Here is a 19,223-nt window from a genome sequence, read left to right on the forward strand (position 1 = left end):
CGTTTTAGTACCTCGTTGGCTACCGCAGTTTCTTGCATGGCACAAGCATCGCCGCATGTCTAGTTTTTGGGTTTTGATGGATACCAACCTCGATGTTTTAGTTGTAAACATTATATCCACATACAATACAATTGGCAACGGGCGGCGCGTACCCCGGTATCTCCCCCCACGATGCACCAGCGTTCAAAGTTATGTCATTGATCGTGTGCATGCGTGCGTTATTAAAGCAAAAATGCAGACGACGTTTGATTGGAAATCATGGGGAGTAGGGGAGGTGGAGGCGATGCCTTTGAAACACTGGCTCTGTAGTCACGTACATTCAATAACCGAGAATTGGGCTCTGGTGGACAGGCAATTCCCTCGTTGGATTGATTGACACGGTCAGCGATGATACGCTGCATTGGATAAAGAACATTGGTATAGCCTAACTACTCAAGAATTTTCAGTGTGAGCCTGAGAGAGCCCGAAACAGATAGCTCCTGTCGGTAGCGCCACGGTAAAATGTTTTTTTTTTGTGATCTCTTCCTGAGGTGCTGCTGCTCTACTAATGTTCACTTCCCGGATCTCAGTAATTCCCACAAGTTGTCACACGTTCATGACTCCTGGACACACGTCTCTTAAAGCTTTTGATGGGTTTTCTCTTTTCATAATCAGCTACAACACTGCATTCATCACGGGTTTGTCTCCAGATCCATTCGATGTACCGGAGTGCTTTTCAATATTTTGGGCTACGTCATTGGTTGCGTCATTTAGAGGAGCAACAGGTGGCAGATCTTACCAAACGTTGGCTACCGCTAGCCAGCGGACTAGCGCGGCAAACTGTAGCGATTGAGTCTGCTTGCCTGGCACCACCGATGCGGTGAGGGTGCGCGTGCCGGTCCCGTTTGACTGTGAGTGTTTCGTTAATAGGTAGAGAACAAAAAAGATGTACAACGACGACGAAAATGGATACATGGAACAGGAAGATGAGTGGGAGAGAGAAGGCCTCTTGGATCCTGCCTGGGAGAAGCAGCAGAAAAAAGTGAGTTCCAGTGCATCATTGTGTTGTCCCCGTCCGCCGCGAAATCCAAATGAATTCAAACTAGATTTGCCAGTTCTTCTTTTTTTTATCTCAGCGTGACAATTGTGATAATGGTATGACCCTCACGGCATAATTTTAACAACACAACGTAGGTAAAGGAGCAATTCTGAGAACAAGAACATCCAAGATCTGCTTGCATTAGGCATTACACCTTCACAGCTCTCTGAAATTGCATAATACAAGCTATAAAGTTGGTACAAGCTATCCCAACACACCAGTGTTAAATTTCTGATCCTGCTATAAATTTCTAATATCTGATCAAGAGATGCACCTCACATGATAGGATTACACTATAGATGGCTGACTGTCAGCATAAGTGTCAGTTGCATAGCATGGCATTGCATAGCATTTATGCATACCTGGGCACCTGACCTACTGAGGTGACATTTGTCAGATGTTATGTAATAGACAGACAGTGATTCTCTTTGGCTAACCCAATCAAATTTATATCAGATGCTTCATCATAGAGCCAGTCTGCTTAGTATGGGTTACTTTCATGCAATTTGGTTTTTTGCACCCAGAATTTTAGGTACTTTGAGGAAGGACTCCATGCTTAAAATCAGTATGTTTGGTATGCATCAGGTGGTTGGACAGAAGAAGTGTACAAGACATGGGGGAGGTGTGCAAAGGCCATTGAGAAAAATCATGTATGCTTGTAACTTATCAATTATATTAAACAGGACACAGTTTTTAGGCTTGGGTTAGACCCATGTTCACTAATGCACAACATTGTGTATAGCCAAATTTGTCAGCAGAGATGCATTTAGCAATTTGTATTTTTACCAGGTATATCAATCATGAGTGGTGGATATACATCCACCCTTTGAACTCTTGCAGTGATTCATCAGTGGCTCATCAGAACATATTGTTTGTGTAGATTCCCATTTTCATAGAAAAGACAGTAATAATAGTCTGATTTCTTGAAAAACCAGGAAAGTAGATAAAATAGATTGGTTGATATTTTGGCAACATGCCTGTATCAAAACAAGAGCAGAATGATGCTTGAAACAAATCACTAAAATCCCTTGTAATTATATCATCATGTCAGAGGTTGAGTTATGGTAGCAAGATTTGCCTAGTCTAGCATGAGGTAAACCTGTTTGTGTCACAGTTCTGTTGTGTTTATCACAGGCTTACATGTCTAAGAACCAGAATTTGGCTACAGATATTGAAACACTGTCTTAGCTATTGTCACTGCCTTTAAATTTTCATATGTGCAACACAATATGGAAAATTCAAGTTAAAATTTAAAAAACTTAAATGGTTTTTCTTTTAGAAATAAGGCCATTACTACTATCTTATCTGTATGGATAATGTTCTGCATGTACACACTGAACAACTTACATGGTTTTGAACTGAATAAATTCCTTTTTTGGTGAAGTGACCTTTTCCTGATAAATTTGACAACTATTAACATAACTGGTGCTGTTAATGAGCTCAGTGCTAATGATTGGGCAAGAAGAGATGATCACTAGAAATCTGGGTATGAATGTTTTCCAAATGTTTTGGCAAAATGGGGAATTAAATTTGTTAATGCAATGCTGTGATGCCCTTAAAGTCCTTGGTCCTAACTAGCACTGTGATGCAAATGATATTTTAGTGCAGATGGCTGATTTCTAACATTGATTTGCATGTTTTTTTTAATCAGCTGAAATTTTTCACATATGCTCCTCAATGCATTATTAAAGTATCAAGATTTCTCTGAGTTTCTTACTGCTGCTCAAATAAACACATTCTAATGAACTGAAGTGGGTTTTCATTTTATGGTTTACATTTTACTTGAATTTTACATTTTGGGCTGCACATTTGACAATTTAAAGGCAGTGACTGTAGCTTAAATGAAATGTTTCAATATCAGCAGCCAAATTCTGGTTCTTGAATGACATGCAAGCATGTGATAAACACAATATTGCTATGACACAAATGGGTTTAGGTCATGCCAGACTAGGCAGACCTTGCCACCATAACTTAATCTCTGACTTGATGATATAATTACAATGGATTTTAACACTGTGTTGCAAGTGTCATGCCTTGAAAGGATCTGTAACTGTGCCATGTCACCAAGCAGGGCTGTGGTTGCAGTTTTGTATCAGGACGTTTCTGGATATTTCTTGATTGGCATGTGTCACGGAGAGGTCATGCCATGTTATGTCATTGTAGGGAGGATGGCTTTCAGGTGATATTATGTTCACAGACACACATGTATACATGCATGTGTAAATTTGCTCTTGTTTTGTCTTACAAGCACAAAGGTGGGACATGTAAATGTTCAAATACACATTCAGTATGCCTGTTATATTCCAACTATGCATATGGAACACTCTGTAATGCTCTTTTTCTGTAAACTATTGATGTACCTTTTCTTACATCTCCATTCTTTTTCCTTATCCCACCTCTGATGGAGATCAGGAACATCATGCCTTGTGTTGATCCAAGTTTGACAAAACCTGCTGTGGAAAAGCTGTGTTGTCATTACCAAATGAAAAAATCGTTTTCGGAATTCACGTTTTTGTATATCTCGATCACGCGGTTTATCTCCGCTCGCACGCGTATGTTGTGTTAGTATACACAAGTGCTTGTCTTATTTAGCAATGCAGTGATCTCGGAGAACTTTTCCGGCTCACCCAGCGACGTGATAGAGCAACGTAAACACTGGAGTTTGCTGACGAACGTGGCAAATGCCGTTTGGGCTTCAAGCTTATTGCTTGGAAGCAATGAAAAAGAGGTGCTTTACAATGACGCCCCATCTGCTGTTCGTCCGTCCTGGTCTACAATAAGCGTAATGTCCGACATTTTGAAATGTGCTTCTCAGGCCGCTAAATAGAGATATTGGAAATAGGGAGCTCCTGAAGGCCTTTGTCTGCAAGTTCCCCTGCCCGCGGGCGATGTTGCGCTCCTAGGCCGTGAAATATATACCTAGACGAGTGGTGGAGAATAGCGAATCTGCAAGCCCGTAGAGTGTAATGTCAAAAGGCGTACTCATGCTGCCAGTGCTCTTTCCGGTAACGCCACAGGGCGAGCCCAGTCACGTTTTCCGGGCTGTTTTTTCAGCGAATTTTCAAGTTTAAGGCTCCGTTTTCACGGCCATTGGTGGTGATTATTTGTGGACCTGAGCTGCACTGATCCCAGGGCTCAGCTGTCGCCGGGCTGCCTTAAGGAGGTGGTGTATGTTGGCGCCCTCCCGAAGACCCGCCGACGGCCGCTGGAATTACTTTTTGGCGTGGTGGCGGGGCGCCAGGCAGCATTTTTCATGGGGGCGGCTGCCAGCCAAATGTACGAATGCCACCTGGCGGTAAACTATTTGTTGCCTCTAAAAACTTGAAAAAGTTGAATTGCTCTTCGTGTGCAAGTGGCAGCCCATGGTGATATCATCAACAGAATTAATAATGCTCGCGTCATTCATGAATGCCCCTGCAGTGAGAGCTGAATCAGTGACACCTTATACCAAGCTCCACTTGTGTCCGCCCATCACTGCATCCCCATGCTCCTTATCAGTCGCCTAGGTGAGGTTCATATCAAGTCCTCGAGAAGAGGCCTACACGTCGTATGTGACATCTTCTCTCTGGCCGTTGGGATCGCCCCTCATTCTCTACATCCCATGGAGAGAAACTCAGCAGTAAGATTCGGAGCTGTCCAGCAAAAGGCGGTCGGTGTTTGAGGCGGCCGGGGCCGGCGGCCGCTGGCAGCCAGGCACCCGCCCCAGTCAGCTGTTTTCCCTGCGCCTGCGCACCGGCCGGCCGCTATTTCGGGTGCTGGCGCCGGCCCGGGCGCGCGCGGCCGGCCGGGCCGGCGGCGGCTAAGGTTACCTGACGAGACGGTGCGGCGCCCAAAAATGGCCGGCACACCGCACATCGCCGCTGCTGTCGCCGCCCGGCTAATGGCCCCGGCGACGGAAGCGACGGACCGGCGGACCGGCGGACCAGCCGGACGTCAGGCCGGCTCCGGCTCCGGCCACTGGGAGATGGCAGTGCCGGCTCCGGCCGCTGGGAGATGACGGCGCCGACTCTAACCGCTGGGAGATGACGTCGCCGACTCCGACCGCTGGGAGATGACGGCGCCGATTTCAGCCGCTGGGAGATGACGGCGCCGACTCCGACCACTGGGAGATGACGGCGCCGACTCTAGCCGCTGGGAGATGACGGCGCCGACTCCGGCCGCTGGGAGATGACGGCGCCGACTCCGACCGCTGGGAGATGACGGCGCCGATTTCAGCCGCTGGGAGATGACGGCGCCGACTCCGACCGCTGGGAGATGACGGCGCCGATTCCAGCCGCTGGGGGATGAAGGCGCCGGCTCAGGCCACTGGGAGTTGGCTCAACCTCTCAGGTGTGCCCCAGGACATTCGAACAGTCCTGATTAAGGCGCCGATTCCTCGAATGTAGACAACAACCTCTGGTCGGAGAAATTAGCCGCGTGGAGAGTTAACAAGTTTAGATGTGTACTGCTAAATTTGGGGTAGTCGGATATTGTAGATTAGGACTGCAAGATGTTATTTATAATTTGCCTGAATTATGGAACCATTTTGACGGCGAAACCTACACCCGGTCCATTTACAAGTTTGTGAGTATGGGGGACAAAGGTTCTCTGGTGCCTCTGCATGAATTTACGATCACGGATTCTGGGACAATGAAACGATCAAGGTAAGATGCTGAGCTGTGATTAGTGTGAAAATCACCTCAGCGCGCGATGCCATGCAAATATAAATATGTTTGCCAGAGCCCCGAAGAAGACCGAAGTCATCTGACAATTGTATATTTCCATGAAGGGGGCGACTGAAGTTAGGAGGAGTCCAAAAGTGAGAGCCAGAAGTTGTCCGTACATGCGTCAATTTCCAAAAAAAAACTTTATTTCGACATACTGGTTCCAACCAAGTCCCTGAACCGAAACGCTATCGTTCGGCACAAGATGCCGTCTGGATAAGTCGATTGAAGAGGGCTGAAATACTTGGAACAGGCGCTGTCCCTATGCGGAGGCCATTATTTTATTTCTCGGCGATATGATTACGTGTCAGCACGTCCTGTTAAACCCGGTCAGCATTTCAGGGCTGCGCAAATGGCTGAGTCTGTCGTGATATACCGGAATGCCATTATCATCGGGGATGGTAACGAACTGTGGTCCGGCTCTGGCACACGACCACCGATTCATCTGGTGCAGGAACGGAGGGTGCGTTTGCCAGCCCAGGGTCAGCAGGGTGCTGGTTAGACCGTGGTCCGACAAAGTTTGGTGTTACCAGTGGTCCGCGGCAGAGTCCGCGCTGCCGCCGGTCAGCAGTGGACCAGTTCCGGCATGTTGCGGGGACCAGCGGTCCTGGGCAGGATCCGCGCTTGCCGCTGGTCAGCAGAGGCAGGGTGTGACGCGGTCCTCCGGCCACCGGCCACCGCCGCCGTCACGTCCGCCGCCGCCGTCGCCGCCGTCGCTGCCGGACTAATTCGGGCTGCTGGACGGGCCCGCAGCTGCGACAGCGGCGGCTCCGGCGGCGGCAGCGGCGACTGCGGTGTGACGGCCGCCAGACAGGGTCCGGCTGTCGTGGTCGGTGTCACGTCCGAGTGCGCCGCCGACAGGCGTCGGAGGTGTCGGCTGCGGCCGGCGCCGACCCGCCGACAGGGGATGTCGGGACCGCTGCCCATCGGCCCGGCTGTGCCAGCGTCTGTAGAGATGTTACGGCCGGACAGTCTGGTGCGGTGGAGGCCAGATGTATCCCATATGGCTGAATGATGATAGCCGCGCCGTGATAGAGGCGTCCTGCTGCTGCCGTGGGCTGGTGAATGGAGCCAACAGTATCTAACTAATGTGCACGCCAAAGATCTGTTGACCGCCAGTGTGGCACAACGCCTGGATTGACGAAAGATTGTCTGGTCTCGATTGCTGTTGTGTCAGTCCAAGTCTCTCATGCTTCGGTGGTTTCCAGGCATGTTTTTCGACCGACGCTTGGCAACGCATTAGGCAACAATGAGCTATGCATTCATTACTGATAAAGCCAGAAAAACCGCGATTCCCTATGCAGCCGTTGCTGAGAAGAAGTCTGCCAGAGCTATTTTTGCAGCAAGCGCCTTTGAAAAATAGGATTCGGAGCCAGGACATCTAATTTGAGCCGGCGGGGCGAGCAAGCCAGAAGTTCATCTGGTGATGCCTAATGGCTTAGGTGGCGATGCCTAATGATTAGGCTGAAGTTAGCGTAGGCTGTCGACCCTCGTCGCACTAGTGCCAACAGTTTGTGATGCGTTGCACACTTTTGAGAGTGACGCACTCGTGTCCTTTCACCAGTTCCTCACATTCAGCATCCTTCTTTTCACCTGGGATCCCACGTGGATGCTATATTTTGCATCCGTTTGGGTCTGTGGCAAGTGATCTGATCACGATACAGTATCTGTTGATCTACGATTTCACAGGCTCTCGACCGTGCCAGCTCTTTGCAACACACCACCAGCCGCGAAGAGAGATACTGAACCACAGGTAGAGCGGGAGAGGGCGCTGCATGTGGATGCGTGGCGCCACCGCGAGCGGCACCACTGGAACCTCTGGCATGGGCACCGCAGATCGCAGCCGTCCTCCGCCCGCTCTCCTGGGCCCCCTGTATCACTGGACGGCGAGCCGGCGGCTCGTCCCGGCTCGGGTGGTCCTCTGCCCGCTCTCCTGGCCCCGTACCTCTGGGGCTCTTGCTGGACGGCGAGCTGGCGGCGCGACCCGGCTTGGGTGGTCCTCTGCCCGCTCTCCTGGGCCCCCGTACCTCTCTGAGGCTCACACTGCACGGCGGGCCGGCGGCGTGGCTCGGCTCGGGTGGTCCTCTGCCCGCTCTCCTGGCCCCGTACCTCTGGGGCTCTTGCTGGACGGCGAGCTGGCGGCGCGACCCGGCTTGGGTGGTCCTCTGCCCGCTCTCCTGGGCCCCCGTACCTCTCTGAGGCTCACACTGCACGGCGGGCCGGCGGCGTGGCTCGGCTCGGGTGGTCCTCTGCCCGCTCTCCTGGCCCCGTACCTCTCTGAGGCTCTTGCTGGACGGCGAGCTGGAGGCGCGACCCGGCTCGGGTGGTCCTCTGCCCGCTCTCCTGGGCCCCCGTACCTCTGGGGCTCACACTGGACGGCGAGCCGGCGGCGCGGCCCGGCTCCGTGTAGGGCTCGGCTGGCAGGGACGCGAAGACAGACGTGTGTGCGCATACACACGAGCGGCGGCACCGTAAAAACGCCCGGCCCGTCGGCGGGCGGCGGAAATAGCCGACCGGCCGCCCTCTCGGCCGGCTTTTTGCCGGTCCGGGCGGGCGGCCGGGTCGGTGCGACCCGGGTCACACCGGCCGCTAGCGCCGGCCGGGGCCCGGCGGCTGATACCGGTCGGGGCTGGGTCGCGCGCCGCAGAGCGACGGCGCTAGCGCACGCGGCCGCGCGTGTGAAGAGACTGCCGCGGACTGGGGTCGGTGTTCGTCCACGTTCGGTGGCGAGGCTCAGCTCGCGCCAGTGGACCTGTCAGGTCTGCCGACATCGGCCGGAGTCCGACATCACTCACCGGTGGCCGCCGCCATCCGAGTGCGGCTCACTCGACGGCCGCTGTTTTCTCAGATTGGACGGGAACGGGCCCGGACGACTCTGCGATATGGGGCACTCCACAGGCGCCTGCATCGCCTGACGCAAGGTCACGAGACGCTCTTTTGGGCATGTTCACCGTCAGTCGTACAGACGATCTTTTCAAAACTGAGCTATTTGCTGACCGTTAGTGTCAGGCCCGTCCACGATGAATGTGTGAATTGACGTCCATCGCGGCGAGACACGCGACGCTGTCTCCTTTGATGGGCTGTGGTGTGCATGTAGCGTGCTGCCCGTGTCGTCAGCTCGCGCCGACTGCGACTTGATGTCATGCGGTCGCCTGTTGCCCGCTCGTCGGATTTGCAAAGCGTGCTGCCGGCGCTCAGCGCCGCCGTGATACGCCTAGGCGCCATGAGTGGCCGGATCGTCCGGGCGCGCCGGTGGCAGGAGGCGGCGCCGACTCGGAAGCCGTCCGACAGCTGGCGCGCTCAGCGGCGCGTGACGGGCGGCGGCGCGCTCGGCCCGTGTCCGGCGCACCTGGAGCCGGCGCCGGCGGCCGGCGCTGACCGGCGGTCGGGCCGCGTCGGCTGCCAGCGGGCCGCCGGCCAGTCAGGTCACTGGGACGGCGAGCTGTCGGCACGGCCGCCGCGGCCGCCGCCCCTCCGCCGCCTGCCAGCGCCGGCTCGGCCCGCGGCGTCGCGCCGCTCAAAGCCGCCCTGTCTGTCGCCCGAGCCGCGGCGAGCGGCCGCCGCTCGCCGTCGGGTCGGCTTTCAGTTTGGTCTCACGTCGTCGGCATGCGTGTGCTGTACGGCCGCGCCGGCCGCCGCCGAAGCGTCGGCGCCGTGTCCCCGCGTCACATAGTCGTGCCGTTCGGTCCGGCCGCTGGCGGTCGCGTCCCACGGGCGCCGCTCGCCGTCGGACAGACCACGGCACGCGAGCGTCTGTAACCCCATCGCCGGCGCCGGGATTAGACGACAAACCAGTTCGCCGCGCACTCGCGCACCTTGACTTTGACCTTGGCCCAGGCTCGCGCCGAAGCCAGCGCAGTGGCGCGCCGGCGGCCGTGCGTTGCGCGGACGCCGCCACGATGATTTACGATGCGCCAGAGACGCCAGCGTTCGTTGCTCGTTATCAGTCGCGTCAGATAAGTGGGGCTGCTAGAGGCATGTTTACTGTGCTGATCCTCGGTCCGGTATTAATGCCAGCGACGTGCAGCGTCTTGGCTGTTTGTTTTCGACCTGGTCTGCTCTTCATCACGCTTAGGAAGTCTGCACTGGACTTCATGGGGAATTGAATATGGCGGATGCGTGTTTTGATGGCTGATATCTGCGTCGCAATAGCCAAGCCCAAGCTCTTAAAGAGATTGCGGCTTAATCTGCGGATTTGTCAGTGCTCGTCATGAGATACGCGAGATACCGCCGAGGCTATCGCCGCTGGAATTGCACATTTTATTGTTGGGGATGCGGCCATTGTTGACGTGGGTCGCCGGCAGCTCGGTGGCGAGGGGAGAAGCCATGCCAATACCGGCGACGGCCGATCGTGGCCGATCGAGCTCCGTCACCGCCGGCTGCCGGGCTTGGGACGCGGAGCTCTAGCGAGCCCGGCCACCGCCAGCTGCCGGGCTCGGAACGAAAGTAGGAAGAGCTAGAAGAAGCCCCGCCACCGCCAGCTGCCGGACTCGGAACGGAGGGAGGCAGAGCTAGAAAGAGCCCCGCCACCGCCAGCTGCCGGACTCGGGACGCGGAGGGAGGCAGAGCTGGAGGGAACCCCGCCACCGCCAGCTGCCGGGCTCGCGACACGGAGGGAGGCAGAGCTAGAGGGAGGAGCCCCGCCGCCGCCGCCCGCCGCCCCATGTCAGCCGTGCCGGGTGAGCAGGGCACTGCTCCAGAGCCAGCTGGTGCGCCGTCACGAGCGGCGGCGCCGTCCCGGCCCATTGTTGGCAGCTCTGACGGCCTGCCACCGGCCGCCGCCACTGGAGCGGACCGCCGCCGCCGGTCGCGTTTTCACGGCCGGCCGGCCCGGCGGCGGCCGGCAGCGGACAGGTATTCCCGTCCCGAGGTCGGCCGTTCAGGGTGGCTGCCAGCGGCGGGCGCTACTGACAGCGCCGACCGTCACCCGCCCCGCCCCGGGAAGGCGACATTTCGCCGCTCGACGGAGCCGACTGGTCAGGTCGCCACTCTACAGGGCAAGGAAGCCCCCCCCCCCCAGGCCGCCACTCTCCAGGGCGAGGAAGGCTCCCCCCAGGTCGCCACTCTTCACGGCGAGGGAGGCCCCCTCCCAGGTCGTCACTCTCCAGGGCAGGGATACCCCCAGGTCGCGACATGCCCGCTTGTCAGGTCGTCAGCTTCACTGCCGGTCCGCTCGCCGGCTGATACGGGTCACACATCCGAGATGACGACCCGGGCGTGGATCCTGCGGGATATTGCGTTTATCAGCCCTCGTAAATAGCGTGCATTGTTGGACCGCGGTCGACGGAACCGGATAAGCCGTTGCGCCAGGGTTTTAAAAGAATGCGTGGGCTGTGAGGTGTTGCAATGCCGCGCGCGTGCACAGGGTGTCCCGGCTGACTTTTCTTTAGGCTGGTAGGCTTGTGATCGTTCCTGTTCGCTGTCTTCCTTCCCCTGAAAAGTGACACGACTGGTTGGTAATGCGACGCGTTCGCCGCAGCGGTGTCGCAACGCTGCACCGAGACCCGCTGATGCTCGTGTTGTTCTAAGGAGATTGAGGAATGCGTCGGCCGTTTTCCGACCTGGATAGTGGGCCGAAACGACACATGTTAACACCCAGCAGCCCGGCTGCTCGCCACAGGCTGCTCAGAATGTGCTGTGGCACCTGCCGCCATCGGCGGTGGGCTCTCGGACCGGGAGCGGGGCGATTGTTCACGTGTGAGGCACAGGGTCGTCACCTAACTCCGCCACAAGGGCAAGCACAGAATGCCGCGCAGGCCGCGCATTAGTGCAGCGCGGCAGGCGTGACGGACGCGGGCGCCGGCGGGCCGACCTCAGCCAGGACACGGCGCGGCGCGGCCGGAATGCTAGCCGTGCCCGGCCGGCTGCCGCGGGGCGTGCGTGCCGGGGCGGGCGTGCTCTCCGGCCGGGGTGCGCCGGCCCGCCGGCCGCCCGTTTTGAGGCCACCGTGCCGGCATGCGGGCGGTCAGGGCGCGGTCCGAGCTCGTGACGGCTGTGCCCGGTCACGGTCGTGTAGAAGCCGCGTCACGCTGCAGAGCTGGCCTCTACCGCGCGTGTGGAATTACGGCGCGCTTCTGCTGCGTCGCGGGGACGAAAACGTTTCGTTTTTTGTATCATCGCACTCATGGCGGGCTGTTTTTGGACGATAACTTCCGCTACCTCTGGAGGTGCGGGATCAAAAGGTGGGGGTTCGCCCTGCCTGTTTTTCCTGCTGTGCAGTGACTACAAAAGTCCCACTGGCCGCTCAGAGTTTCCGTCTGTGTGGGCTTGCCTCCTTGCTGCGTGCCGTTCGGCGTATTTATGGTTAACGGCCTTTGCCGTCCCGCTGGTGTCGTAAACTGGCACAGGAACCTTTCCGACCACCGCCGAAACTGGAGCTGGGTGTGCAGCAGCGCTCGGGGTTCCCGGAAGACCGGTCTGTTCAGCTAGTACACGGAGGGCCGGTGGCACTTCCGTTCTGCCGGCGGCAGCGGACAGGGGCTCAAACAAATACAACCCAACGTCACGTCACGCGCAGCCGGATCTCCCACCCGGTTTGAACACGACGAGAAGTGGTCCCTGGGGACTGATGCCCAGATTGTGGTCCGTCCAGCGGTGGGCGGCAGTTCAAGCAACTACAGCTCAGCGTCACATTGGGCCGAGCGTGTCCACCCGATTTGACCACACTGACCACCAATCCTGAGGCCGGGGGCCGGCTGGGTGCCCAGCTCGGGACGTGCAGCAGCAGGGCAGCCAGCGGCAGCCGGCTCAGTCGGCAGGCGGGCTGGGCTGCAGCTGTTTTGCTCCTGCACCAGTTTCCAGTCCCCGGGCGCCTGGCAGCGACCGGCGCGCGCCCCGCCCGGCCGGGCTCCCCAGCTGATCGGGGCGCCCATCTGGGATCAGGGTCGCGCGACCCGGGCCGCCGTGCGCGGCGGCGGCGGCGGCGGCAGCGGCGGCGGCGCGTGGCGGCGCTGGCGGCCGCCAGCATGCATTCTGGCCTGAGTCATTGACAGCACCGCCGGCGCCGATCAGCGGCCCCAGAATAGCGTCCGCTTCGGTCCGCCGCCGCTCACCGCCACCGGAGGGAGGTGGCCGTACCCCGCGAGACCCGCCCGCCACCGGAGGAAGGTGGCTGTGCCCCGCGGGACCCGCCCGCCACTGAATGGGAGGTGGCTGTGCCACGGCGTGACCCTCCCGCCACTGAGGGGGAGGTGGCCGTACCCGGCGGGACCCGCCTGCCACCGGAGGGAGGTGGCCGTACCCGGCGGGACCCGCCCGCCACTGAATGGGAGGTGGCTATATCCCGCGAGACCCGCCCGCCGCTGGAGGGAGGTGGCCGTACCCGGCGGGACCCGCCCGCCACTGGGGGAGGTGGCGTACCCGGCGGGACCCGCCCGCCACTGGAGGGAGGTGGCCGTACCCGCGGACCCGCCCGCCACCGGAGGGGTGGCCGTACCCGCGGGACCCGCCCGCCTGAGGGAGGTGGCGTACCCGCGGACCCGCCCGCCGCTGGAGGGAGGTGGCCGTACCCGGCGGGACCCGCCTGCCACCGGAGAGAGGTGGCAGTACCCGGCGGGACCCACCCGCCACTGAATGGGAGGTGGCTATATCCCGCGAGACCCGCCCGCCACTGAGGGGGAGGTGGCCGTACCCGGCGGGACCCGCCCGCCACTGAGGGGGAGGTGGCCGTACCCGCGGACCCGCCCGCCTGAGGGGGAGGTGGCCGTACCCGCGAGACCCGCCCGCCACTGAGGGGGAGGTGGCCGTACCCGGCGGGACCCGCCCGCCACTGAGGGGGAGGTGGCCGTACCCGGCGGGACCCGCCCGCCGCTGGAGGGAGGTGGCCGTACCCGGCGGGACCCGCCCGCCGCTGGAGGGAGGTGGCCGTACCCGGCGGGACCCGCCCGCCGCCGGAGGGAGGTGGCCGTACCCGGCGGGACGGCCACGCGAGCCACGGGTCCTGACCGGGGCAGGAGGCGGCTGCCTGGCGTGGCGCGAGCGGGGAGCCGATTACTATCTGTGCCGGCGGACAATGGCGCCCTCTGCAGCGTGGGCTCGGCTGAAGGTCGTTCGTTACGCCGCCGGGTCGCAGCTGCAGGACTTGGCTGAACAAAGGATGTGTGTTTTGCGGTGATGTGGGAAACGGCCGTGCCTGAGCTCGACGTCATTGTCTGTTTTCACACTCAGCTGCTGTGCCATGGTGCGTTCATTTGCTTGCGGAAGGGTACAATGGCGAGCCTGTGGTCTTTAAAATAAATGCAGTTCTGCAAGCGGTGACTGGGACGGCGGAAGTCATCAACTGAGGTGCATCAACTGCGCTGGGTGGGTCGCTGGGTGACGCTAAACCTCTTGCGCCCCCTCCCCGTCACGGCCCTTTCCTGTGTGGCAAATCGTCGGCTGCCCGGAAGGGTGTGGTTTCGCAAAAAAGGAGCGGAAGCCTTGTTAGGATGTGCTGTAGGAGCATGTTAAAGTGTGCTGTAGGAGCATGCATCCTACCCATGAGCTTGTCTCCACGATGCGCCACAGGGTGAGCGACCCACGGACGGAATCTGAACTAAGATGAACCGCTTTCCTGCCTATGTGGCTGCACGACTTGATTAAGTGGTCGTTAGTTGGCAATTTCGTCGTACGAAGCTATACTAAGTTATACGAAGCTATGGCTAGGCATGCTAATCGGCTCGCTTCTCGCCGCCGTCTTTGTGCTGTCAGGTGCGCCGGGTCCCTGTTGACCCTGCCGGCTCCCTCCGGACCGGTGCCATCCACGACTTCCTTCCGCACCGCCGGGTCTCTGTTGACCCTGCCGGCTCCCCGGACCAGAAGCACCCACGGCTTCCTTCCACACCGCCCCCGCCGGGTCCCTGTTGACCCTGCCGGCTCCCTCCGGACCGGTGTCACCCACGGCTTCCTTCCGCACCGCCCCCGCCGGGTCGTGGGGTCACGCGGAGCTGGCGACCACCGCAGCCGGCTAGTGGGAAGGGAGGAGGGACGGGAGGGGGGTGGGGGGTGGGGAGGGGTTGCGGCGACAGTTTAACTGTCCGCTCCAGCGTGTGACTGGGCGGCGGCTTAAAGTGGTGCGTCCGCTGCCGGAGCGTAGTCAGCGAGTTAAATTAAACCTCACACCCTCCCACGCGGTCGCACCCGCACTCCGAATCTCCCAGAGGGCGCGGGGCGCGCAGCGCCGCCGTGGCGCTTAGCACATCGGCCACCGCCGCGTCATCCGAGCGGCCGTGGAGAGCTGCCGGGACAGACGGGCCGGTCACCGCCGTCGACAGAGCCATCTCGGACGAGCTAACGAGCAGCAGGTGGTCGCCGCCCGGCCATTCGGTGCTGGCGGACGCGCCGGTCTGTTGATTCTGGCCCCGCACGCCGCCGCCGCCGCCCGCCGCCGTTGCGGCCGTCGCGACCGCGCCATGCGCCATCCGTCTTTCGTGCACGGGGGGAGGGCGGGGGGGGGGGGGGGGGCAACAAGCTGACCGGTCCGGGCCGGCCGCTGGCTGCGACCGCCGCGCGGCGCGCCACGACGCTGTTTCGCGGCCCGCATCTGGCTCGCGGCCGTTCGAACGTGACGGCCGGCGGCGGTCGACGTGGCGTATCCGGCCCGGTTATGTGCAAACTACTGCCGGGCGCGGCCGATCGTGAGGTTTTCGCGGCGCTTGCGGCGGACGGCAGGCGGCGGCGCGGCCGTCACGATGCGCCTCGGCGGCCAGGGACAGCGGCAGGTTCGCACGGCGACCAACGCCGGCGGCGCAGAGCGGGCGGGACAGCTGCGTCCAGTGGCGCTGCTGGCTCGAGCACCGGCGCGGAGGGGACCGGACGTCTCTGGCCGCGTCCGTTGGCCCGGACCGCCAGCAGCGCGCCGCCGTATTGTCGGCCGGGGCCATCGATCATCGGGTGTCACACGCGCCTCCGTGCGCGTGGTCGTCGCGCGCGCGCTCGTGCGCTGGCTGATGCGTTGACTCCGCAGTGGGCGTTTTATCGTGCGGTCGGCGATGCGGCCGTCGGAGGAATTCCGGGGTTTATGGATATGGCTGGCGGCCGGCGGCCGGACCGCAGCCTCCCACGACTGGCCGGTCGCGGTCGAGCGCTGCACCGCGCGCCTCTGGGACGGCCTGGGCGTCGGACAGCGCGCACCGAGAGCGGCGCGGTCACGCTGCCTGGCGGACACGGCTGTGGCGGCCGCTACGGCTGACCACGCCGCGGTGGGGATGCGCTTGCTCTCAGTGGTGCCGGAAGCAGGCACCGCTCATCTGCGCCGCGGGAACCGGTACGGAAGCCTGGGCGCCGTCGGCAGGTGGTGGCCTTTTGACCGCCGCCCGTGAGTGACGGCGCAGAGTCTCAACTGCGACTTCGCGTCGGGCTCAGCTGGCTGGGGGTCCGGATGCCGGTCAGAGGCGCCCGAGCCGGAGCCGGAGCTACTTCCGGTCCCGCTGTGTGTCGCCTTTAGCCACCCAGGAAAACCCAGAACGGGCGCACTCGGTCAACATCCTGGCGGCTCGGACGCCGAGGCGGGCGACCCGGCCGGCCGACTCAACCTCCGGCGGTGGCCGACCAGCCGGCCTACCGCACGGAAGCGCAGCCAAGACGCGGAGTGGGCCACCTGTGGCGCGGTGGCGGCATGTGCCACTTCATCACCGCGAAGCACGCCTTATCGCAGGGCGGGGGTCATGCACACCACATCGCAGGGTGGCGTCGCTGGCGTCGATCGAACGCGTTGAGCACCGTCACATGCGTCCAAAATTTGCCGTCCGTCCTGAAGGCATCTCCGCCGATCCAGGCGTCGGGTCGTGGACTCGCGGACGAGTGCGGAAGACGGGTTCACTCGGAACAGTGGCCGAGCCTGGTACAGCCGCTCCCGGATGAAGGGCCGTCTCTCGGCCGGCCTCAGAGGGGCCGGCGTGCCGTCTCGGGCGGCGGCGGCGCCGGCCGGCCGCGCTGTCGCCGCCGGCCGCTGCGGCTCGGCGGGCGGCGGCCGGCTCATTAGGACGCGCCGGGAGGCGGCGGCGTCATCCCGTTAGCGTCGGGCAACAGTCGGCCGGCGCGGGCGCCTCCGCCGCACCGGCCGACGGCGGAGGGACATTGGCGGCCGTGCAGCGGAGCGCGGCGCCCGGTTCGCCGGGGTGGGCACATAGACTGGAGTACACGGCCGGTCGCCGGTTTGTGGCAAAGGATGTCCGAACAGATTAATGCTAGTCATCGCGCCGCCACGTCGTGCGGTATGTGGCTGCCGGCATTCGGGTCTAGCGTAAGATGGCAGCGTATGCCAACACCCAATACATAATCGCAAATATTTGTGCGTCGCTGTGTAGTGCGCCAATTGATGGCGAAGATGAATCCTAGCACGTCTTACAGGCAGCCTAGTTGCTGTCGCTGCCTGGCCGTGTTTCACACGCCACGTTAGGGGACGCTGCGGTCGTGCCGCGGCCTCGCCGTCCGCCTCTGCCAAGCCGTGACTGATTGCCACCCGTTCGGCGGGTGCCGGTTCACCGGCGCGGCAGGTCTGGCCATGCGCGCCGGCTCGCCGCGCGGCTGCCCGTCACCAGCGGCGTCCGGTCACGGTGCCGGTCGGCGCTGGTGTCTGGTGCGCGGTCAGCGCGCGGCGGCCCGGCCGGCCCGGCCGCGTCTGGGTCCGCCCGGCCGTGACGGCGGCTGGCAGGTGGCCGGCCCTGCCCTGCCCGGCCCGGCCGCCGGCGCCCCCGCCGGCCCGCCGCAGCCGCCCGGCCCGCTCCAGTTACAGCGCCGTTCCTCGAAACCCCGGCCGACGGACGGCGGTGACTCCGGCAGCCCGGCCGCCGGCGCGGGATGGAGCCGAACCGTCGGCCGACACGCCACCGGCCGCCGAAGACCACTGCCGGACTCCTCGGCTGCCGGCCACGACCGTGATGGCGTCTTAAGGGGCATTGATGGATGGGTGCATAAGCGTAAGGTAAAATTGGTGTTTATTTTAACATCAATGGCAATATTCATTTCAAAATTTCGCAACAAAACTTCATGCTTGTAGTCGACGGATTTCCATGTCGGTCAACTAACCAGCCGGCGACGACTCATGGCCCGACGACGGTCCTCCAGCTGGTTCAGTATGTGCGTCAGGGATACACAGCATGCTTGAAATAAACCCAAGGCTAACGTCGGCTTGGTCTTGGCCATCTGCCCGTTCCGAATGCAGGCTGTCATACTGTTGACATTTTTTAAAACATTGTTCGAACTGGGGATCGTCTAAAGGTCGTGCATTTCTGTGGAAGCGTACGGCTGTTTTAAATGTCGTGGATTTTTGCCCGTCTGGATTTCGTCCAGCGATTCTAGCATTAGTCAGTGGTGCTCAGTCCTTGGATATCACGGTTTGCCTTCATCAACATGGGTCACGGCCTGGCCTGATAAGGCTGCAAAGTACTCGGCCATTCCAAGGTCTCTTGGTCGGTATGTTTACCTCCATGCACGTCACGCTCTCTAGGCCGTCAGGTCATCAAGGTCGCGCCGCCCAGGCTGCGAATGACAAGCACTTGACGTTCCTGGCATGGCTCGCCCGTGACACAGCCGACAACGCCGGCTGTCGGCTGTGTCACGCGGTGTGTCGGCGGTGTCGGCAGACTGGGCCGCACGGGACCCGCGCCCGGTCAGGCTGCCTCGCCGACCGGCACCGGAGAGGCGCGAGCCTTGTGAAGCCGCCGCTCGCCGCCCTCTCCGCGGCCCCGCTGCCGACGGCCGCGCACGGCGAGGCTCTCACTGTCAAATGCCGTATGCTTATGCGCGGCTTGACCGTCACTGGGCTCCGGCGGGCCGGCCGACGCGGCAGCCGTCACCGGTCTGTCCCGGCCGACGCGACAGCCGTCACCGGTCTGTCCCGGCCGACGCGGCAGCCGTCACCGGTCTGTTCCGGCCGACGCGGTAGCCGTCACCGGTCTGTCCCGGCCGACGCGGCAGCCGTCACCGGTCTGTCCCGGCCGACGCGGCAGCCGTCACCGGTCTGTTCTGGCCGACGCGGCAGCCGTCACCGGTCTGTCACAGCCGACGCGGCAGCCGTCACTGGTCTGTCCCGGCCGACGCGGCAGCCGTCACCGGTCTGTCACAGCCGACGCGGCAGCCGTCACTGGTCTGTCCCGGCCGACGCGGCAGCCGTCACCGGTCTGTCCCGGCCGACGCGGAGCCATCACCGGTCTGTTCTGGCCGACGCGGTAGCCGTCACCGGTCTGTCCCGGCCGACGCGGCAGCCGTCACCGGTCTGTTCTGGCCGACGCGGCAGCCGTCACCGGTCTGTTCTGGCCGGCGCGGTAGCCGTCACCGGTCTGTCCGGCCGACCGTCACCGGTGTGTGTCCCGGCCGACGCGGCAGCCGGTCATCAGTCTGTTACGGCCGACGCGGCCCGGCGCTTACCGCCGTCTGTTAGTGGAACATGTGGTCTCGAGGAGTTAGTCCGGTATTCGCATGGCCCCACGTTCCTGCGGATGTGAAGCTTGTGGTCATGTTTC

The 19,223-nt window shown here is 61.1% G+C and overlaps 1 protein-coding gene across 1 annotated transcript in view; it reads left to right on the forward strand.

Annotated features, from left to right (window-relative positions):
* Positions 1–832: 832 nt before the first annotated feature.
* LOC119103454 (alpha-actinin, sarcomeric-like) overlaps positions 833–19,223 on the forward strand; it is a gene marked incomplete at its 3' end in the record, with an annotated part of 36,891 nt that continues 18,500 nt past the window's right edge. The window contains 1 exon segment of the mRNA XM_037227000.1: positions 833–1,021. Coding sequence (XP_037082895.1) covers positions 926–1,021 — 96 coding nt within the window.

Source organism: Pollicipes pollicipes, unplaced genomic scaffold (genome assembly GCF_011947565.3).
Source record: "Pollicipes pollicipes isolate AB1234 unplaced genomic scaffold, Ppol_2.1 Scaffold_2555;HRSCAF=2994_pilon_pilon_pilon, whole genome shotgun sequence".
NCBI lineage: Eukaryota > Metazoa > Arthropoda > Thecostraca > Pollicipedomorpha > Pollicipedidae > Pollicipes > Pollicipes pollicipes.